General features: G+C 37.2%; 1 protein-coding gene across 1 annotated transcript in view; it reads left to right on the top strand.

The window, feature by feature from the left end:
• The first annotated feature begins 780 nt into the window (after nt 1-780).
• The window catches only part of UBR3 (E3 ubiquitin-protein ligase ubr3), an 86,930-nt gene continuing 63,242 nt past the window's right edge, over nt 781-24,468 (top strand). Inside the window, exons 1-7 of the mRNA XM_051213788.1 lie at nt 781-1,413; nt 1,457-1,670; nt 3,964-4,238; nt 13,276-13,347; nt 15,217-15,347; nt 16,499-16,732; nt 21,812-21,991. Coding sequence (XP_051069790.1) covers nt 1,131-1,413; nt 1,457-1,670; nt 3,964-4,238; nt 13,276-13,347; nt 15,217-15,347; nt 16,499-16,732; nt 21,812-21,991 — 1,389 coding nt within the window. The 5' untranslated portion in view covers nt 781-1,130. The remainder of the gene's footprint in view (nt 1,414-1,456; nt 1,671-3,963; nt 4,239-13,275; nt 13,348-15,216; nt 15,348-16,498; nt 16,733-21,811; nt 21,992-24,468) is intronic.

The raw sequence follows: 24,468 nt of genomic DNA, 5'->3' as shown, positions 1-24,468 counted from the left end.
CCAGTTCAATAATTTCTATGCATATTTCTAGGTGTTACAGAGTTTCGGTTTTTAAATTTCCACTGGATAGAATATACTTTGTTCTTTTCTTCTAAATTGAATTCCTATGAACGTATTGGAATTAATTTGTGAAGTAAAAGAAATATTTTGAGATCCTTAACTAAGGCTGCAAAATTAATGAACATATGCTGAAATCTCCACTCAGATAGTTTTACTTCATTCAATTCATGCATTACGAGGTTTTAGTTCAAATTGTAGAGAAGAACGGACAATGAATTGGTTACTCTACTCAAGGTTCGGATGAAGAACTCAAAGAGAGCTGGTGCTTAAATGAAACGTGTAATGAGTGTTAGGAGTGAAAGACAGTGTGCTTTCACATTATCTTATGCTATTTTGGACCGCTGACATTTTTGTATTCAAATGTTAAGAAAGTTCGGTCCCCCAGAAAATGAAATTAGGTGACGATATTCATTAGACGTGGAATTCTATTGGAACAATGAACCCCGAGATTATCAGAAAATTGCTGAAACTTGGTAAAATTAACCACAGAGAAAGTTTGAGTTTGCACTTTTGATGACGATCCTTTCAGTTTCGCTTCATGTAACTGTGCTAACAAGTAGGTATTGTGAGAATACTCACTAAAGAATATCCCGAATTTCCCCTTTCAAACCGCTTTCGCCCAAACAATAAATCTGGCGATAGGTCATGATTTCAACGACTGTTCAGATTCGTGATCTTGACATTTACATTTGTTTTCCGACACTAGTTATACTAAGACGGCCTTTAAGCATTTCGCATGTTTTTCAAATATATCCTATGTAATGCATTTGGTGGTGTTTCACTCCAGCTATCGACTTTTGAGTTTTCGGATTGTTTTGATCTCACACTTGTGCTATTGCTGATTGTTTTCGTTTTCCTTTGTTTTCATATATGAGTGCATTCAGTGTGCTTAACTTATCGTCGGTCAACTTTTTCTATTGTTCTTTCCTCTTACAGATATACTCCCACGTGCACTCAGCATATAAAATATCTTCAGTCCTGTCGCAAATTATTACGTAGTGGAATTCCACCAGAGGATCTCCTCCTAGGCCAATTCTAGCTATCTGACCAAGTTACACATCACACCTACTATGATGGATATTGATGAAATCGAGTTCAAGGATCCTCCAGAATTCATCAAATATGTTTGTGGCAGATTGAATATGACTAAGGAAGAATTTCGAGACGAGTTTCATGAAGCATGTGTTAATGGACACTTTGATTCTCCTGTCTTCTCAACTGTACGGAAGCTCTTCCGCTTCCACTGCTTTTGTACCAGCCGATTCAGGACTAAAAACAAAATGTTGTGCACAACTAAGCTTTTTGAGTATCTTATATCAGGAACCTTAGGATTTGATACCCTGAGACGCAAACGTAGGTTTCTAAAGCAATCAATTATGTTAATGACAATTTTTAGTGAAAGAATACGATTATTCTGCAAGATGCAGTCTTGTATGGACAACTAATTATTTTGCTTATCGTTGCAGAACATGTGGGATGTCTCCCAGTATGTCTCTCTGCAGTTCTTGTTTCACTGCCGGTAATCACGAAGGACATGATTTTAACAAGTTTAAAAGTCATGCTGGTGGTGCGTGCGATTGTGGTGATGCAACTGTAATGAAAGAATCAGGGTACATCAGTTATTTCGTGCTTTTTTATTCAATGTATGGTTCAATAGATTATCAATTCATTGATTTATATAGTAGTGAATATATGGATGTTGTTTGTCGTTATTGAATAGACTAGTTAACTCGACTTAGTTTTGTCATTTAAATTTAAGCAACTCTCTTCGATCCTGTTAAATGACTGTTAACGCGTCATTGAGTAAACACATCATCACTTGATTCAGTTTTCATCACCATCTGGCTAATACATATCGTCCGTAGTTTAATATGATACAAAGAATATCCCAATAATGTAAAAACAGGCCTGTTTAAATGGAAGCACATTACATGGACTGAAGTTTGGTTTTTTTAAAGGTGTAGGACCAGGCACATATGTGCATCGGTCCAAGTTGCCACACCTCATTAGCACAACAAGAACAACACCAAATTCATAGAATCAGTCACTTCAATGGTAGCAATGCATAAGAAATATTGTGTATAAGGATATAATACAGGAAGAAAGAATTGGTTCGTAGAACGAAAGGTATAAAGTAAGTTTAATCTCAGTTTAAGGGAAGAAAGAGAGTGTATGCACCTACGCCATTGTGATTGATTCTGAGCCATGTCACCTAGTCTCCAACCATTGGATACGATAGTCACACGGACCCCAACCAAGTAGTCTGTATCTATCAACATGACCAAACTAGAAGTTAGTGACTTTATGGACTAATGCCATGTTTTAGTTTGGCCATCTCTAACTTTCTTCCATCCATCTCCAACATTAGTCAGCGTTGCGCATCGTGGTAAACAGTGTTCAGGCATACATAATACGTGACTTAACCATCACAGCCGATGTAGACTTAAAACCTCATAAACTGATTTACCATAATTCCATAATAACCTGCGTCTAACCTCACTATGACTTACCCGTTGATCCCAGCAGATGTGAGCAATATTTCTAGGACATCAGTGATCAAATACTAGGAACTTACGAGTATCTTCTACTCCTAAAGGCCACGTTTCACAGACATAAAGTAGAACAGAACGAACTACTGCTCAGTATATTCGTCCCTTAATTGATAGACGGATATCTCGACTTCGCCATAAGTGACGTAATTTTGCAAAAGTTAAAAGAGGATTTTGAGTCCGTGCAGAGATTTCTTCAGACACCAACCCATCAGGGCTGATCAGACTTCCAAGATAAGTGAAGTTGTCAACGCGTTCGACTACTGCGCTCCCTATCCTTAGTTCAGGTGTTGACGCAGGCCAGTCGTGAAGTAACACCTTGGATTTAGAGGGTGAGAAACGCATCCCAAACATCCTGGTATTGTTGCTCAGTGCTATCAAGAGGCTGAATTTTGTCAGTGTCTTCACCAAAGAGGACTATATCATCTGTGTATTCTAAGTCAATAAGTAGACCTCCTGTTAGGAGATCAATGCCTGAAAATCCAGACGACGTGGACGTTATTTCCAGCAGTAGGTCTTTAATGAAATTAAACAGAAATGGAGATGGTGGATAGCCTTGACGGACATCACTTGAGGTTGCAAAGCAGATGACAGTTCGCTATAAGCTCTGACTCGACTAGTAGTGTTCGAGTTAAGTGCACTCAAAATGTTTATGTGCATCTGAGGTACACCTTTCAATGAAAGACACTGCCACAGTACCTCTCAGTCTACAGAGTCAAATGCTGCTTTTAAGTCAAGAAAGATCATCATTGTCGCACGCCGATAAGCATACCTGTGTTCTAGAACCTGACGGATGGTGAATATGTGGATGATGCTGCCACGATCAAGTCTAAATCCAGCATGATTTTCTCGTGTTTGTAGTTCACGAGTCTTAGTTAGGCTGGTATTTTGGGTGTTATATTGGTCAAACTAATCCCTCTATGGTTATTAGATGATGATTCAGGCTCTTGATGTTGTTTGTAATGCTAGATAAGCACAAATTTATAGGTAAGTATAATTTCCTATCGATGAACAATCAGAATACGAAGACAGCTCTTATTCGGAACTAGATGCCCAACGGTTGACGTCACTCGTCTCTTAATGGGTCCCCACATGCCTTGAGGATGCATCTGGATTTCTACATTTTGACTTTGTGTGCAATTTTATTAGCTCATTTTGAATTCATAATACTTTTGATAGTGATGGTATACTATTAAACGTTAAACAGGTGACCCCAAAATCACTTCCAGGAAATCCAAATGAGTAGAATCTTATTAGTATAAATATTGCGATAGGTATTATATTATTTACGAAGTATTGTTATTTATGCCTAATAGGTTTGTTTGGGTTCCGTATTAACTTCCAATAATTGTAGATTTTGCCGTTTTCACGGACCGGATAAAGTACACAATCGTCCAGTACCTCCTGATGATTTAGTTGCTCCTCTTAGATGCTTACTTCCAAGTTTCTTATCTGCTTTGTTATACTGGCTGTGGGAACATGGAAGGGATAGTGAAGGATTGAATTTTAATGAAGATGATACACCTGCTATCTCAATTCTTCATGCATTACACGCCAGTGGATGGGTTACACAAAAAATGATAGCTGACGTTATGATTGACAAGGCAGTCTATGAAAAGTTGATATTTGGTGAGTACTGTTTTTTGAAACTACTGTAAAAACAAACATAGTAACGGTATCCTTGAATTACAACTTACGAGCTCTAATAAATTGACAATACGCGTTAAAGGTTACTCAGAAACTAGATATAGGGAAATGCTATCTAACAAGCTTTCAGATTTGTCGTTTGGCGGTGCCCCAATGGTTAGAGCATACGGCTTTCAGTCAGTAGATTTTATGTCTAAACCTCTTTCCAGACACCTCGATTTGGGCAACCGATTCGTATCAATGTCCTTCACACACACAAATTTATGGTCCAAATTTGAGTACACAAAATTTACTTGGTCAATGTATTATGCATGTATTAATGTATTTATATGTTTGCAGTTCAGTTTCACTGTTTTAAAATTAGTAATGTATTTTTCTGATTGACTTACAATCACGCTTGTGCGTTGCTAAGAAAAGATTTCTGGGTTTCAACAACTTACAGTTTATAGGATGAATTTAGAAGGGATTCAAAAAAGCGTAATTAATTATAGAAGTAACAGCCCACACTGGAAGTACAAAGATCTAGAGGAAAGAAAAGCAAAAACACAGTAACCGTATACGGTTTTTGCATGTAAAAGTAGTGAAAACTAATGATATTTCACAATCTCCATCTATAAAGTCAAAAATCTGGAAATTAAAACTGCATATCAGATAAGTTCGGTTTGTATAACATATTTATTAGCCAGTCATTCAGGTCTATGCAGGCGAAAGAGGTTTCTGTCAATGTAGCTTATAGATTGTTTTATAGTAAACCAAGATTGATAATGTAGTTGTGACAAAACCATCATCAGATTAATTACATAAACGGCGTAAATGATATTTGGTGACCTGTTTGACTAAGATAGTTTTACAAGTCTAGGAACAGTATATATATATAATATCGAAGCAGGTCTTCATTAGTGTTTGCATTGATAATATCGTTTTCAATCGCGTTAAAGATATGTATTTTTAATACTTGTATGAATAATCCACATGGATTTTGATTTTAACATAGTCATACAATTTTATTCTCTAACAATAGAGTTGTCAAATCGAGGAACTATATGATGTACATTTAAAAGCCAGAACTGTTTATAAAACAATTGATTTTTTATGTTAACAAAACTAATGAATTTTAAAGCACATTTTCGACATTACATGAATTTCTTCAAATGTTGTCCTATAGTGTTAACAGATGCTCATTACATTATGCTTGTTGAGAATCTAATAAATGCTAAGACATACAAGTAGTGTACTCATTTCAGAATCAGGTTTGTGGTGTATTCAGCCTTATTAGTTACGATATTTTGTAGCTTAGTACGAAATATTAACATAACAGCAGTTGGTGTTATAAGGAATATAGATTCCAAATTACATAATTATGTCGATACAGTTAACATATTAGCTCAGCTAGTCATCACTTATTATATTTTGAGACACTGATCGCTATTGCTTGATAAATTTACCCATGGAAATTCTGATTGTGGTTTTTTTACTCGGTGTCTACTATTCTATCTATAGCTTGGCATAGTAGACTTTATCAGTTATTCCTTCTGACCTGTACAGTTAAATTTGAACCATCATGAGCTACACTCTTACCAGTCCGTCTATCCGCGATCTTTTCTCTATCCTCCGCCTCGAGTCCAAAGAGAAGTCAACAGCCAAGCTTCTCATGTTGATTTCAATCACGTGGGCTTATATACAGACATAATGTACCATATTGCACCGTTAAATATAATATCTCTATCCTACACAATTAAGCCAAAAGTGACTAAACCAAGCAGCTGTAATAGTTAATATGTCAAACGAAAGCTTACGGTAGACGGAATATTAAAATGGAGGAATCCAGTTACTTAGTAATTATACAATAAGAATATTGTTATAACGGTTGGTTTTCTACGTTTACACGAATGGGATGTTAATTTACCTTAGACGAATATCTACACTAAATTCCCTCCCATTGTCTATTCTACAGGACGTCAACACAACTCAGATCAAGAACACGTGATTAGCTTGACTAGAACGTAAATACATTCCACACCCAAAACCCGAAACCCCAACAACAATGAACAATCAATAATAATTATTATAAAGATAGGGGAATATATAACTCTTCTGACACCTGTCAGACTATTTGTATGTTTGACTAAGCAGACAACCAATCATTTTCATTCTCGCGCACACATCAAATGCATATAATAATAATAATAATAATAATAATAATAATAATAATAATGATAATAATAATAATAATAAATAAACTGATTTCAGAAGTTACCGTTTCGCCAAACTTCGTTCTGATAAATCATAAGCAACTTAGGGCCCGATCAGTCAGTCAGTCAGCTACAACGTAGGACCAGGCACATATGTGCATCGGTCCAGGTTGCCATACCGCATCAGCACAAAAAGATGAACACCGGATTCATAGCAGTGGTTAGGTCAAAGGTAGTAATATATAAGAGAAAGATTGCATATAAAGATATAGTACAAGAAGAAAGAATTGGTTCGTAGAAAGAAAGATTTGAAGCGATTTTAATCTCTTAGTTTAAGGGAAGACAGAGAGTGTATACACCGACGCCCTTGTGATCGATTCTGAGCCATGTCACCAAGAGTCTCCAACCATTGGTTACGAAAGTCACGCGGACCCCAACCAAGTAGTCTGCATCTACCAACATGGCTCAGACTAGAAGTTAGTGACTTCAAGCACTGATGCCACGTTTTGGTTTGGCCGCCTCTAACTTTCTTCCAACCATTTTCAATACCGGATAGCATTGCACGTCGTGGTAATCGGTGTTCAGGCATACGTAACACGTGGCCCAACCATCTCAGTCGATGAATATTCACAACCTCATCAACTGATTTACCATCATTCCCTAATACCCTGCGTCTAACCTCACTATTACTTACCCGGTGATCCCAGCAGAGGCCAGCAATATTTCTGAGGCATCTGTGGTCAAATACTAATAGCTTACGAGTGTCTTCTACTCTTAATGGCCATGTTTCGCTGCCGTAAATTAAAACAGAACGGACTGCCGCGCAGTATACTCGTCCTTTTATTGATAGACGGATATCTCGCCTTCGCCACAGGTGACGTAAGTTGGCAAAAGCCAAGCGAGCTTTTCGAATCCGTGCTGAGATTTCGTCCGATACCAACCCATTAGGGCTGATCAGACTTCCAAGATAAGTGAAGTTGTCAACGCGTTCGACTACTTCACTCCCTATCCTTAGTTCAGGTGTTGACGCAGACCAGTCCTGAAGCAACAACTTGCATTTAGAGGGAGAGAAGCGCATTCCAAACATCCTGGCATTGTTGCTCAGTGCTACCAGAAGACTGCATTTTGTCAGCGTCTTCACCAAACAGGACTATATCATCTGCGTATTCTAAGTCGATTAGTGGACCTCCTGGTAGGAGATCAATACCCGAGAACTCAGTCGACGAGAAAGTTATTTCCATCAGTAGATCTATGATGAAGTTAAACAAAAATGGGGAAAGTGGACAGCCTTGACGGACACCACTTGAGGTTGCAAAAGTAGATGACAGTTCGCCATAAGCTCTGACTCGACTAGTAGTGTTCGAGTAAAGAGCCTTCACAAGGTTTATGTACTTCTGGGGTACGCCTTTCAATGACAGACACTGCCACAGAATCTCGCGGTCTACCGAGTCAAATGCTGCTTTCAAGTCGAGAAAGACCACCATTGTCGGACGTCGATAAGTATGCCTGTGTTCTGGAACCTGACGAATGGTGAATATGTGGTCGATGCAGCCACGACCAGGTCTGAAGCCAGCTTGGTTCTCTCGTGTTTGCAGTTCACGAGTCTTAGTTAGGCGTCTGATAATTATCGAGGCTAGTATTTTAGATATTATATTAGTTAAACTAATGCCTCTGTGGTTGTCACAGGATGATTTTGACCCTTTCTTATATATTGGGACGATAAGTGATTGTGACCAGTTAGATGGGATAACGTCTAACTCCCAGATTTTAGCTAAAATATTAGTCAACCTAATCGCTAAAATTGGACCACCATCCTTAAAGACCTCTGGAGCCAGTCCATCTGGACCAGCTGCCCTTCCTCGTTTCAGATTAACTATAGCCTTTTGAGGTTCAGCAAGAGTTGGGGGACCTACTTCAATGTTCCATTCACACTGTCTGGGAATGGAGGGTAGTTGTAGAGTAGCTGAAGGCCAGCTGAACTATTCTCTGAAATGTTCCGCCCATCGTTCTAAACGCCTGGACTGGGAGCAGATGAGTGTATCGTCTTTTCCGATATAATCTCACTTACACTTGACTTATTAATTCCAGTTTCTTTTATTAGTCTGTAAAGCTGTCTTGTGTTCCCTATAGTCGCCGCCTTTTCCATCTCTTTTGCTTTCGATGCCCACCACTGCTCACGGTCGTTTCTTAGACTTTTTCTTAACCTAGATCTGATTTGTTGTCGCTCTTCCTCATGTTCGGAACCTGATGGGACGAGTTTGCGAGAATCCATCAGTGTGATAGACTTTGAAGAAATCCACTGGTTCTTTGAAACTCTGTGGTTTAAGTCGCTAATAGATGTCACTGCTGTTTCGACAGCTGTTTGTATGGCTTTCCAAGCAAAAACTGGGTCAACCTCGTTTTCAGAACTACCTAATCGTGACCTCAGTTGTTCCTGGAACCTACTTTTGGTTTCCTCGCTACTCAGTTCGGTTCGAATGGGTCTTTTTACTGTGGCTTTTTTGCGTCTAGTGAGGCGCAAGCAGATGCGTGCCCGTATTAGGGCGTGGTCGGAGTCCAAGCAGGTACTCCAGAATGAGCGACAATCTTGTACCGACCCTCTCCAATGATGACTGATGGCAATATGGTCTATTTGAGTCCATCGTTGGCTTGGTGCAGGCGGTCGCCACGTTAGACGATGTCTCTCCTTATGCTTAAAATTTGTGTTTGCTAAAAATAAGCGATTGTCTGAGCACAGTTGCAGCAGACGGTCACCATTATCTGTTCGCTGCGCCGGAATGCTAAAATATCCACCTAAATGCCTTTCTGTTTGGTTTAAGCTACCTATCTGAGCATTAAAGTCACCCCCTACGAGTACTATGTCTGAGCGTTTAGCTTTCTGAAGAAGTTCGGACAGCTTTCTGTAAAATTCATCTTTCACATCATCTGAGCTGCAGTCAGTGGGAGCGTAGGCAGAAACGACGAAAAGGCAACGACGTGTGTCCCTATCCTTCCGAGTTCTTACGGAGCCGTTTAGCCGAACAGCACGTAGACGACTGTTGACGGGGATCCACTCTAGCAGTGCTTGTTCCGCCCTCATGCTTAGTGCTATGCCTACACCTGCCAGTCCACGAGAACTGGCCATCGGGTCACCAGATACACGTAGGGTGTATCTCGTTGGCTCTCCGTTTTGCGGAGGTGAGGTCAAGTGAATGACCACACTGGAATCCTGTATGCGTGTTTCGGAGACACAGCATACATCAATGGAAAGAGACTCTAGGGTTTTAGCCAAGGAAGCCTGCTGACCGATTTGACATAGGGTGCGTACGTTGAAGGCTCCAATGTGTAGTTTGGAGCGAGGTTTCAGTAGACCTGGGACAGAGTTTTGAGCACTAGAATCGTTGGCTATGGTGACACTTGAGGAGGAAGCCGAAAGAGGAAGTTTAGAGTTGAAAGTCGATGTAGGAGGAATAATAGGAATTGAAGAGGAAGGTTGATTATGAATACAGTGGTCTTGGGTGCTGTTAGAGGTATGAGGGCGGTTATCGCTTCCCGGTTGCCCACACCGAAGAAGGGTTCTTCTGCAGGTACCTGAAAAGGAAATTGGATTAGAGGTGGTCTCAGTGACCTGAGAGCGTGACCGCAGTGCCCAAGGGACAACTGCTTGAGGCCGGTCGCGCACGGCCTTTTCGTGGGAGGTTTTTGACGTGTTAGCTCCGTTCTTCAAAGGGCCTTACCGCCGGAGACGGCAATCCGTGAGGTAAGGTGAGGTGTGCATTTTTAGGGTCGACCTTTTCTAACCCCACCCCTCCTTGTGGGAGGGAAGCATCGCTGTCATGCTAGTTGTCTGAAGGAAACACCTTACTGCTGTCACACCTCTGTACAGTCAGCAGTACGACTTCGCCTTCGGACCTTGGATTTGTTGCTTTTAGTCTTACCGCTCTTCAACCGACCTGTCTGACATGGTAGGACCTTGAGGAACGGTTGTTCCAGCCAGTATAGCTCGGTTGCTTCATCACGATAGGCAAGCCCGACCACCACGTCAAGGTAGCAACAACGGTCGGGATAGGGCCCGATATATACAGGAATCGGTTCAAGTTGTCAAAATATTCAAAAAGTTTATTCGAGAGATCCTTTAACTATCTCACGTGACTGTGTGTGATATATTTATGAAAGTTTTATCCAAGAAGAAATAACCCGGTGTATATCTATGGCGATAATTAGTCTAACATAGAACATAAGATGTTTTTAATAATTTTAAACATAAGGAGATAATAGTATTACTCTTGAAATTTAGTGCTTAAAATTGTTGAAGTCACTATTCTAAATTAATTCAAACATTTTATTAAATAAATTTAAGTCTAATTGAGTGGAACTACGAATCCAATACTTGTGAAACTTTCGTTTAAGTAATTAGTACTAATATGTATTTTTGAGTTTTTGCAAATGCTTAGACCAACTCGACTGCATACACCATTGGGTGTAAGACGGAAGCACTTTCAAATATGATGTTGAAAGTTCACTCTGTTTATTGGCAATGTTTCGCCTTCAAAACTTCGATATTTATTTCTGTTATGTATAAGAAAGCTGTGATAATTTAAACGAATTTTCTATTGTTAAAATCAAAGAGTAGAATGCGGATTGATATTGGTTGTTTGATGATAATAGTGATACGAAGTGACTAAGTGATGGTTGCTAAAGGCAGAATTATTGGCATAAACCTTTAAATGATTTGAGATCAAAGACAAGACCACTAGTCAGATGGAAAGGATTTTCCCAAAATGAAATAACATACTTATACACAAGTTATCAGCAGAAAATGAACATGACTGTGTCATATATGATTAGTCACTAGTAGTTCCACAGGTTGCTCATTTCATTATAAATAAAGTCCTAACCTTTTGGCATAACTCCAACTCGTCATATCAGTTTTAACCCGAATCATTGTAAATACTATTCTCAGCACTCATGTATCCCATTACTATGTTCGGTACGTGTTTGTGTGCTTTGTTCTGACAAACTTTTTGCCATCAAGTAATATTTTTGCAATTGTCGTTTCTCTAATCAGTTTCGGGCGTATACATGTGATTTTTGGTTGTTTCCAGGATACCCTAGACCTAAGTTTGTTCAATTTTCAGTGGTAAACAGTAGGGTTAGATAATAATTTTATCGAATTGTTTCAATAATCATCAAATTTAATTCATGCGGATATACGGTTAACATCAAATAGGACCAGTTAATCTTTCATCAACGCAGCACCTGGAACAGATGTACGTTGGTCCAGGTTGCCATAATATATTCAAACGACAAGATGAAATTAATTGATTATCAAAAGTAATCGAAATAATGGAGCAGTGTAATGAACGAAGACTCGGGTGGGGTAATCCGGTTTACTGTATTAATCAAAATCACACTGTCTGTAAAATGTGAAAACAATACATTGAATACATCATTTGCACATCTTTCTTGAATGGTCTCTTAAGAACTCCATTGTTCTTTCATTCATGTTGCTACTCGGTCTGCTTCTGTTTTTTTCTATTTTCCTCATGTTTCTCTTCTGTCAGTAAGAATTCTACTTCAATTCTTGGTACTTACTACTTATATCTGTCCGTATAAGTAGCACATACCGCAGTAGCAATGACAATGAGAAAAATTAAACATTAATAATATCAATAAATAATATATTTGCAATATACCAATGAGTAGGAAAGTTAGATTTTCGGACGTTTCGTGACTTGGTGTAAGTCACTTCTTTAGAGAACAAATAACCGAATTTAAATAGTACAACGGAACAATAAGAATAATATGTGATCAATCAAAAACAGGTCTGAACAAGTTAGTCTAATTTTTCTACTCATTGGGATATTGCAAATATATTATTTATTTATAACAATCTGCCCAATGCTCAATTTATTCGAAATGATCGAATCAAACCTTGGTAATGATACCTACATTAATAATATCGTTCTCAAAGACAGAGTAGAAAGTAACATATGAAAAGATACCGGAATTCAAGATTGAGATCAAAATAAGGAGGAAATTCATCTTCACCATTGTGAACGATCCACGGTCAGTGTCACATATACTTTTCAACCACTATTGGGGGTTATTTTGTGAATTCTAATCAGGTAGTATGCACTTGTCAACATGAATTAGACTACAAGTCAATGTATTATTGGGCTGATTTAAGGTTTTGTTATCGTCACTTCTAGTTTTCACTCAGCCTACACCTACACCAACAAACATTACATGTCGAGATTGGTTATGATTGGGGATACGTAACATATATCCTAACTACCTCAATTGATGAAGATTCATAACCTGTCTAGTCGAAAGCATCACTGTTTACCACGATGAGCAATGCTGACTAATGTTGGAGATGGATGGAAGAAAGTTAGAGATGGCCAAACTAAAACATGGCATTAGTCCATAAAGTCACTAACTTCTAGTTTGGTCATGTTGATAGATACAGACTACTTGGTTGGGGTCCGTGTGACTATCGTATCCAATGGTTGGAGACTAGGTGACATGGCTCAGAATCAATCACAATGGCGTAGGTGCATACACTCTCTTTCTTCCCTTAAACTGAGATTAAACTTACTTTATACCTTTCGTTCTACGAACCAATTCTTTCTTCCTGTATTATATCCTTATACACAATATTTCTTATGCATTGCTACCATTGAAGTGACTGATTCTATGAATTTGGTGTTGTTCTTGTTGTGCTAATGAGGTGTGGCAACTTGGACCGATGCACATATGTGCCTGGTCTTACGTTGTAGATGACTGAGTAAAATAAAAATCAAGAGGCAAACTAATTGTAACTTTATTTTTTCTGTTTTTAACAGAAACTGAGAATCGGAGAGCATGTGGTGACTATCAACTGAGTGTATCCAGTAATCCTGAATTCGAATTTCCTCGTGAGTAGTTTTAATCTATTTTGTAGCGCTATTTTCAAATTATATGTTCTTTTTTCATGTATTGTACACTTCTTTAAGAGTTGCTGTCTACAATGCTGAGTTTCAGGTTAGTCTTTCTAAGTTCAAATGGATGATATCGCCGATTTTTTTTATCTCTTAGGAATACGGCTCTTGTAATTTAAATTGCACTTTTTTGAAATAATTTACTTAGTATTTATACATAACATAATCCTTCCTGTTTGTGTGGAGCATAGTGGTAATATAATGAATTCCCAGATCTTAAAGTTTTATTTTGGTGAGTTAGAATTTGATCATGCGGCCTGTTTCTGTCATACACCAGATGTTTCAACCTTCAAATTCACCGTCTATCACCGTTTGGGTAATAATTTATTTATCTTTATTGCGGTATAAAAAACATTAAGGTTTTAATGTAGAGAAATCAAGATGAAAAATCATGTGGTGTTACCACTATCAATACCACTGCTACCAGTTTGGGAGGAGAAAATCAATTTTATCGTGTTTAATTTCACACTGAATTTGTTAAATATAAAAACATTGCATTAAATACACCATTTTTACGTCTTCCTTGAGTCTTCCCTTACAAACTCCATCGTTCTTCCATTCCTGTTGTTACTCTGATTGATCTATATTTTGCTTTCTCTTCTCATTTTCCTCTTCTGTCTAAGAATTCTACTTCCAATTCCTGCTACATATTGTAGTGTCGGTTACTATATTAAGCCCACATATCTTATTCTAGCTTCTGGACAGATCAATTTATTCATTTTTCATGAGTCACATTTTGACCTTGTCGATTATTCGTTTTCAACTTTGACTACTTTTATATGAGTGTGTGTGCACTTCTTATCTTACTCATCACATATCTGTAACTTATTTTTGTTCGATCATAAATCTTGATTAACCCTTGATTAAATCGAGTTGACTAACACGCCTTCTCTACCTCGTGTCATTTCGCTTTACTCTCTTCACTTTGTTTTCTTCGCTCCGTTTCTTCAATCGTTTGTTTGGATCAACGATTGTATGAAATACACATATTCGAAATTCATTCTCGTTTTTGCCTTACATAATTGAGTTATACACTAATGCGAGTTAAGCCGTTGTTTATACACAATAGTCAGGAGGTATATTTCGGTAGCAATTATTTTATAGCAATCAGAATCGATATAGGGCCACTGAAATACTACTTATATCTGTCCGTCTAAGCATACGACACAATACTACCAATAATAATGAATACTAATGATAAAAAGGTGAAAACCTCAGTGAGAAATATTCCGATTTGGATGAAGATCATACATCTCATTATTTTCTAGGTATGTCATGGCATTAAAAAACCCATCTGAGTCATCACTTATTCATATTGTTAATTACCCATAACAGTATCTTAAACCTCTAAGTTATTTGATCTTTGTGATCTCATTCCAAGAGTTGATAAGTTGGATTATTCAATTCTGTCTTTCATCCCACGACTCCAATTCATAAACTGACTTATATTTAGGATGTTGTGCACATCCTCGCCTTAAGGTAACTGTTGTACTATTTACCCTTTAATATTAGAGATCGATAAAAGTAGTGTGACAATATTTCTTCTCTTCAGCATTTTGCATCTACCCACATATGTCTTCTGTCCTAATGAATTTTACCCTTATGAAGTCTCATACTTGTAAAAAACAACTATCCAGTGCTCTTTCAGGTTTTTAATGGTTGTTTTGATGAAGACCAGTCCATTCTTTCATACAATAATGCGATAATTTTCTTTGATCACTTAATCAGAAAGAGTAATGATTATCTAAGTTCATTTATTAATTTTATTCCTATTTCGTCTATTTTTATTTCATCATCTGTGTATAGCTATTATAAGCAATCAAAATTTAGTGCATCAAACACTTTTGGATGCTTTCATTTTCTCAACTATAAAACTACGCTTTCCAGAAAGCTTGGTCACATTCTTAATTGGATTGTTAGCTGTTGAAGAATTCAAGGTTAATTATTGTTCAATTTGTTTTAATAATAATAATAGTTTTTATTTCTATTATCATGGGAAATTATAACATTTACCTTTATTGCTTATGATGATCGACAAATCACGTTATAATTACATTATGAATTAATTAACTAAATTGACAATGTAGAATCATTTGAATTAGTCTCAAAAAGTGTAGGTGAATAGCCAAGTTCAATTTTTCTAGTTATTCTAATATGTATTTAATCCTTGTGAATGTATTCGTGTTTTTTTAAAATTATTAATCAGTCATACGCATTGTAGAATCTGGTACATGTATACATCGGTCCAAATTGTCATACTCAATTTAGCTCAGGAAAATGAAATTGTTAAGACAAATTCCACGATAGAGAAGATGGCAATAGTATTAGGGAAGTAGAAAAAGATTGTACATAAAAGATGATTTTAGAAGAAAGTATGAATTAGCATAATGAGAAGTTTTTTTAGAAATCTAAAATCTGAGTGAACAGAAAGACTGATTATACCTGCGTTATTGCAAACAATTTTGAGTTACGTCACTTTTAATCTTGTAAGGTAAAAACTGTATGAATTTTTATTGTATTCTCTTTCGATAAGAAAAAGAGAATTCAGCGAAGGAGAATTTCTTTTTGACTAAATCATTTACTTATGCTGTACATTCGTATATTATGTTTATTGTTTTTCTCTTATGTGTACATATGTACGATGATAGTCGAGTGTAATATTTTTTGCTTTCAATCTGTCAATTTATAATTCATATCATTTCGATGTAAAAGGCGAATTTCAATGTTGTTTTTATCCATTAGAGCTGTGGAAATCATTTTTGATTCATTTCAATCTATATTCGTTAATTTTACTTTGAAATAGCGATTCCTAAAGTCTTCAAAAGCCTGTCATAATAAAAAAAAATGGTGTGAACTTATATGACAGCTATCTTAGACTGAAATGAATCTATTTTCTAGTACTCCACTTTTTCCAATAGTTCTCCAACTAGTGTCATTACGGAATAAAAAGACATGTCAGTTTTTTGGATCCACTTCAATCGCTGTAAATCATACGAGTAATTAAAACTATGAACTCACCACAATATATCGTCTTTTTTTCCAGATATGCTGATATATTTTATTCCATTTTCTCTTTATTGTATTATAGGAAGAATTTATTCAATCCTATCTTAATCATTACACACGAATAGCTTCAACTGTTTTACTTTCAGCGCGTGCACGTATTTCACCTGAATGGTCTTTACAAATGAATAATCGTATTGTACATATATCAGTACAATTGTTCAGTGGTGAAGAATTAGCTCTACGTGTAATTAAACAAAGAAATCTTCATCATCTCCTTGTACATTGTTTACTAAATATGTTAACATGTTGTCGTACTGTAAGTCTAGAATTAATTAATTTCAGTGACATGATTTTTTGATAAGTAAATTCATTCGTCAATTAGTCAATTGCTTTGTTGTAATTTACGATACACTTTAACATTGATAAAAGTTTGTCTAACAAAAATTAAAGTTCCACCGTTTGGTCGGATAATAAATTTTCATCTTGATATATATACTCCAAAAAGGAAAACAGTTTCAATCAAACCACAATCTGTTTAATGTTTTATCATTGTTACTGTTTAACAATAGAGGTATAGCCTAGAGCGGATGTATGCTCAATATGAAGTTAAAAAAAATACCACATTTAACACACAATGTCTTTATTGTTAATGTAATTCTGTGTAGTTTCAATTTTAGAAGTAGTCCACTCAGACATTAGTAGTTGTGAATGTAATAACTCTGTCTGATTACAGTGTGATTACATTGTTTTTAAGTCGGAGATGTATGAACGTTTTACATTTCTGAGCATTGATTTCCAGTTTTTCCGGAAATCTGGTAACTTGAAGAACTTGTAAGTAATCTATTTTAAATTAGACATATTTTATTGGAAAGAAGTGTTCCAAATCATATTATTCGATCGGTCAGATGAAGACTAAACCTTAGATACATTCACTTTGTCACCCGACCGACTGGTCGCAATCACTTATCGTCCCAATATATAAGAAAGGGTCAAAATCATCCTGTGACAACCACAGAGGCATTAGTTTAACTAATATAGTATCTAAAATACTAGCCTCGATAATTATCAGACTCCTAACTAAGACTCGTGAACTGCAAACACGAGAAAATCATGCTGGATTTAGACTTGGTCGTGGCTGCATCGACCACATATTCACCATTCGTCAGGTTCCAGAACACAGGCATACTTATCGACGTCCGACAATGGTGGTCTTTCTCGACTTGAAAGCAGCATTTGACTCGGTAGACCGCGAGATTCTGTGGCAGTGTCTGTCATTGAAAGGCGTACCCCAGAAGTACATAAACCTTGTGAAGGCTCTTTACTCGAACACTACTAGTCGAGTCAGAGCTTATGGCGAACTGTCATCTACTTTTGCAACCTCAAGTGGTGTCCGTCAAGGCTGTCCACTTTCCCCATTTTTGTTTAACTTCATCATAGATCTACTGATGGAAATAACTTTCTCGTCGACTGAGTTCTCGGGTATTGATCTCCTACCAGGAGGTCCACTTATCGACTTAGAATACGCAGATGATATAGTCCTGTTTGGTGAAGACGCTGACAAAATGCAGTCTTCTGGTAGCACTGAGCAACAATGCCAGGATGTTTGGAATGCGCTTCTCTCCTCTAAATGCAAGTTGTTGCTTCAGGACTGGTCTGCGTCAACACCTGAACTAAGGATAGGGAGTGAAGTAGTCGAACGCGTTGACAACTTCACTTATCTTGGAAGTCTGATCAGCCCTAATGGGTTGGTATCGGACGAAATCTCAGCACGGATTCGAAAAGCTCGCTTGGCTTTTGCCAACTTACGTCACCTGTGGCGAAGGCGAGATATCCGTCTATCAATAAAAGGACGAGTATACTGCGCGGCAGTCCGTTCTGTTTTAATTTACGGCAGCGAAACATGGCCATTAAGAGTAGAAGACACTCGTAAGCTATTAGTATTTGACCACAGATGCCTCAGAAATATTGCTGGCCTCTGCTGGGATCACCGGGTAAGTAATAGTGAGGTTAGACGCAGGGTATTAGGGAATGATGGTAAATCAGTTGATGAGGTTGTGAATATTCATCGACTGAGATGGTTGGGCCACGTGTTACGTATGCCTGAACACCGATTACCACGACGTGCAATGCTATCCGGTATTGGAAATGGTTGGAAGAAAGTTAGAGGCGGCCAAACCAAAACGTGGCATCAGTGCTTGAAGTCACTAACTTCTAGTCTGAGCCATGTTGGTAGATGCAGACTACTTGGTTGGGGTCCGCGTGACAATCGTAACCAATGGTTGGAGACTCTTGGTGACATGGCTCAGAATCGATCACAAGGGCGTCGGTGTATACACTCTCTGTCTTCCCTTAAACTAAGAGATTAAAATCGCTTCAAATCTTTCTTTCTACGAACTAATTCTTTCCTCCTGTACTATATCCTTATTTCAATCTTTCTTTTATATATTACCACCTCTGAATTAACTGCTTGTATGAATCCGGTGTTCATCTTGTTGTGTTGTTGTATGGCAACTTGGACCGATGCATATATGTGCCTGGTCCTACGTTGTAGCTGACTGACTGACTGACTCACTTTGTCGATGTCATTAAATGACAACCAGAAAGAAGGAAAAACTCCTTTAATCCTATACTGTTGTGGATTACCAGACTTGATCACAAGAAGATCAAATGTATGTAAAGAAATTAAGACAGAATGAAAACAGTAATGTAGCTATTAGTAAGCAAAATTTACTACAAATACCACAATTTCACCAAACTTGTTCAAGAAAACACCGAAGTGAGTTGTAGTAGGGATTGTTTATTTTCGAACAATTTCAGTTGATTCGGATCATAAAAATCTTTCGTAAGTAGCACGACCCTACATTTTTTGGAATAGTGGCTTAGTGGCCAAGGCGTTCGACTCTCAGCCACTAGGTTTCAGGTTCAAACTCCTCTTCGCCTACCTTGGTACAACCAAATAGTATCACTAGCCCTCGCACTCAGATTGTGACTCATATTATAGTACCTGGTAAATAATTTAAATTTGACTACCCTACATTTGGTTTCAGCATTACTCAGGTGTTTTTCTGATTTGTATCTATGATTTTATAAAATTAGTCATTGATGATTTGGAGCTCTTGCACTAGTGAAGTTCATTTGACCCTTAGCCTTGTTATATATCTAAATGTATATTTCTTTTAAAAAAAGTAACTTTACTTGTTCATGAGACTTTACGGGGGAAAATGCAGCTCAGTGATTATATACTCGTTCGTTCAACTCAATACTGCCACTACATAGCTCGTTAATTAAAAACGTGGTAGCTTTAAATATTCAAACTCACGTTCTATCGAGTTGCTTTTTTATATCCCAACGAAAAATAAATGAATGGTGACTGCTAAGCCTTATTATATGTGACGACAGTCCACAGCTCTTATTGGATAATTGTGGCGGCTGGTACTACGTCTAGCCTAGCCTAGCCCACATGGGTTATCCTAGCTTCCAGACAGACCAATTTATTCATTCTTCTTGGGTCCTACTTTGACCTTATAGATTATTAGCTTATCAAATCTTGACTGTTTTACCCTGTTCACCACATGTCTGTAACCTATTTTTGTCTGACTATGAATATTGAGTCATGCTTGGTTAAATGGAGTTGGCCCTCATGCCTTCTCGATTCGTTTCGCTCTCTCTTCTTAGCTTTACCGCTTCTTTTTCTGAATCTGTCTGGATAAACGAACGCCTGTAATAAATTCCTCCAATGCCATCCGTATTCGGCATTTTATTATCGCCGTCATACAAACAGGTACAGCCTAGACAATATACGGAGTTAAATGGAAGGTTTATGTCCTTAGCATATTTATACGTTCATCAAAATTGGAGTCAGATCAGTCGGCACCAATAAAACATTATATGCATATTGATATTTCCTTTATCGTGAGCTGTCATCTGACTTTATTGGCTACTGTCATACGATTTACCATCCTTAATTTATTTTCAACCAATTAGTTAAATCTTCCATACTCAGCCACTTTTGGCTTAAATTTGTATAATTATTATTTTTCATCTTATGACGTGATGTGGTCTGATTTCCTTTCATAATAGACCATGTATGTCTGAAGTACACGATTCATGTAGCGGAGGCTGGTATTTGTATTCTGACCTGGGCTAGATGAGAAGCCATTATACAGAGACCAATAAGTATTCAGAGTTGACTCAAGGCGATTGGTGTTGGTTGACGTGTAATTAATGTAACACAGCGACAAGATTATAGAAGTCTATATTCTGATTGGCGATTTTATCACGTGATAATGGACAGGAGCATAAGTCGTAATATCTCTTTCCTTAGAATGTAAGTTAATCGAAATTGTGGTATTTGACCAACTCAGCTGTTGTTGCGTTATTGATAAAAGAAGAGAGATATCAGTTTGTAATAGGAATCCAGTTCTGGAATCCTGGCTTTAAGTACATTTTAGCCTACTTCATCGTCAATCTCATATACATATGGTTACTAACGTTAACAATAACGGTAAGTTAATAGGATATCCGATTAAAGTTATTGTAAGACCTGACACGAATGTGTATCAACTCAATTTACTATTGTTATATCCGAGTGGAGATTAAATTACAGGTAACTCCCGAGGACTATTAATGGACTAATATTCTATAAATATTCTTATTGTATAATTATTCAACAATTACATTACGTATATTTATATTCCTCTTATTATAAGCTTTATTTTGACCTATAATTTATTATTATACGATTTACGGTTCTTAATCTATGCTCAGTCTATTATTCACTGTCCCCCTCGTGCACAGCCACTTTTTAGCTTATTTGTGTACACATGTTATTTTCTAATTTATGGTGCGTTGTGGTCTGTCTGGTTGATATATAAACCGAGTATGTTTGAAATAAACGATCTGCTCTGATTCGAAGCTGGTATTGTGTTCTGGACTCAAGTGGAAGGGCTTGGAGGACATAGGACTAGTAAGGACGCTAGACTGCCCGCACCGGTTGAACGTCATTGGTTGGCCTAGTGTGAAGATCCGTATAAGTCGTATCCGGATTGGTCGATAGGTCGCGTGGTAGCAAAACGAGACATCCAAGGTCATAACAACTATGGATACCACATCACATTAATATAGCAACAAAAGATATTAATAAAATGAAAAAGAGATTGTGAAATTAGATAGAACATCTTCAACGGTATAATTACAATTTGTAAAATGATATATTTATGCATCAATACCTAAATTGTTAAAAACGGAAATTGTAATTCCAAGAGTGAAACTTCGGTTATATTAAATGTTAAATAATTTTTCCATTGACTTCCTTATAACTTGTTTTTCAAAGCACAATCTCTTGAGAAAATTTCATTTTTATGTACTTTTCGTACTCTATTCATTATTTTAATAGCGTTTAGACGATCGAAGCAATATGGTGCTTAGTTGTGATGGGATATTAATTCAAAACAACGTATTTTGGCCATTTGTTTCAGATCTCAGTAATTTAGTTTCTCATAAATCAGTAGTTGATATTCTTGTTGAAGACGCAGATTTTTTAAATGCATGGACTAAATTAATACGATATATGCAAGTATGTTTTTTTTATTTTTTCCCAATAACTGTTCTCTATTATTGTTGTTTTTGTGTACTTTCTTGAGCTAAGAAAACGTACGATTTAGCATTAGTTCGTACATTTGATATTCGAAAGTTATGCAAGTAAAATTGTGCTGTCCATTTGAATGTAGGCAATGATAGTTATATTTAAGTGTAGGTATTGCCCAAAGCTTTTAATTATTAGTAAGTGAACAGAAAATTCATTTATGGGGATGATTTTCAAAAGATATCCTACCCTATTTATTCATTAAGATTGTTACTCCTAGTAGGCCATAGGTTGTGTCAACCAGGAATTTCCAACCTAATCTATCATGTGCTCTCCTTCCCAGTTGTTGTCAAGTCCTATTAATTCTTTTGATGTTTTGTCCTATGGATCAGTGAATGTCACATTCGGTAAAAATTTCACATCCTGCGTTTACTGAGTTATTCAGTCAGTTATGGCGTGGGACTTGCTATATTTGTACATTCGTTCAGGATTTCGCATCATTTCAACATGGAAAGATGAAATTAACAAGATAAATAAAGAAGAATTTTTAATAATAGTAGTGACAATAATTATAAGAAAGATTAAATATTAAGTTTGAATAAAAAGTATGAAATAATGCAGACTGAATATTCAAGGCATGCTATTGTTATGTTTCGACAAGAATATTGAATGATAAACTTTGCGATCTATTTATCGACTAGTACTATATATATTTTTTTGTATAGTTGTTAAGATACTAAAATATGCATATTAATGTTTCTCTTATTATAAGGTTTATTTTGACCCATGTACTATTATCATACGATTTACCGTTATTAAGTTATGCCCAGCCTATTAATTACAGTCTCTCACATTCACAGCCACCTTTGGCTAGATCTTGTACAAATGTTATTTCCTATTTATGGCGTGATGTGGTCTGTTTGGCTTGTATATAAACCACATATGTTTGAAATAAATGATTCACACAGTGGAATCTGTTATTGTCCTTCTGGACTCAACTGGAAGGGGTAGGAGAACAAAGGACCTATAAGGACGCTGTGCTGCTTATACCAATCTAATGTCATTGGTTTGTCACAGTACTAAGATTGTATAAGTGGCATTTCGATTGGCGCATAAAACACGTGATGCGTAGCCAGGCTCTAAGACACAACAGTTATATTATTCATCGTATCTAAATGTTTCTTACGATTATCGTGTGGAGGTCAACCAAACGGTCTACACTTTCCGCACATAGCTACAACTAACAGTCAATGTGTGTGGTACACTATCTCAGCAAATATGTTGGTTAGTTAATTAGGCTTCTAAAGACTCAGTTTATGGTCTTGTCTTTTCTTAAGTACTTTAGATGGTGTAATCAGAACCAACATACGCTCCCTAGTCTGTGTATCTACTAGTATATATTTGAGGTAGAGTAATAATGAGTGTTTCGATAATGTAATAAGAAGACGAAAACTCCGCCTGTAGCTCTTCTAGAGTTACTGCCGGTCCCAAGCCCGGGTAAAGGAGGAGGGTTGGGCATGGGGTTAGCGTCCCCATCCCGTAGAAAACTAACTCGCTAAAAAACGCTTACCAGAAAAAATAATTCAAACCATTTTAACTCTGCCCTGAGAGTTAGAAGGTCTTCATTTAGAAGAATTATGACGCTTCATGGTGAAAGCCGAATTCCTTCGGAAGCCACGAGGCCGATGTCCCTTCTAACAACCAGAGCAAAAATTTTTATAGGTACATGGAACGTTAGAACAATGTGGGAAACCGGGAAGACCAGCCAAATAGCAACGGAAATGAGGAGATACAACTTGGCAGTACTGGGAATCAGCGAAACCCACTGGACTCAAGCTGGACAGAAAAGGCTAGCTACGGGAGAGATGCTGCTATACTCCGGTCACGAAGAGGAAAATGCTCCACACACACAGGGAGTTGCTCTAATGCTGTCCAAAGTAGCACGAAATGCACTTGTAGGATGGGAATCTCACGGATCCAGAATCATCAAAGCATCATTCAAAACAAAGAAGGAGGGGATCTTAATGAATATTATCCAATGTTATGCACCCACCAATGATAGCAACGACGACATTAAAGATCAATTCTACGAGCGGCTGCAGTCAATCATAGAGAAATGCTCAAGAAAGGACCTCACCATTCTGATGGGAGATCTAAATGCCAAGGTCGGAATAGACAACACTGGATATGAAGATATTATGGGACGACATGGACTGGGAGAGAGGAACGAAAATGGAGAAAGATTTGCAAATTTGTGTGCATTCAACAAATTAGTCATAGGAGGCACAATATTTCCACACAAACGTATACACAAGGCTACATGGATCTCACCGGACCACACTACAGAGAACCAAATAGACCATATTTGCATCAAAAAAATTCCGAAGGACAATGGAAGATGTGAGAACCAGGAGAGGAGCTGACGTAGCTTCAGATCACCACCTAGTTGTAGCCAATTTAAAACTGAA

Source organism: Schistosoma haematobium, chromosome 3 (assembly GCF_000699445.3).
Source record: "Schistosoma haematobium chromosome 3, whole genome shotgun sequence".
NCBI classification, from domain to species: domain Eukaryota; kingdom Metazoa; phylum Platyhelminthes; class Trematoda; order Strigeidida; family Schistosomatidae; genus Schistosoma; species Schistosoma haematobium.
Note: the sequence above shows the minus strand (reverse complement) of the source record. Positions and strands in the feature narration are given on the sequence as shown.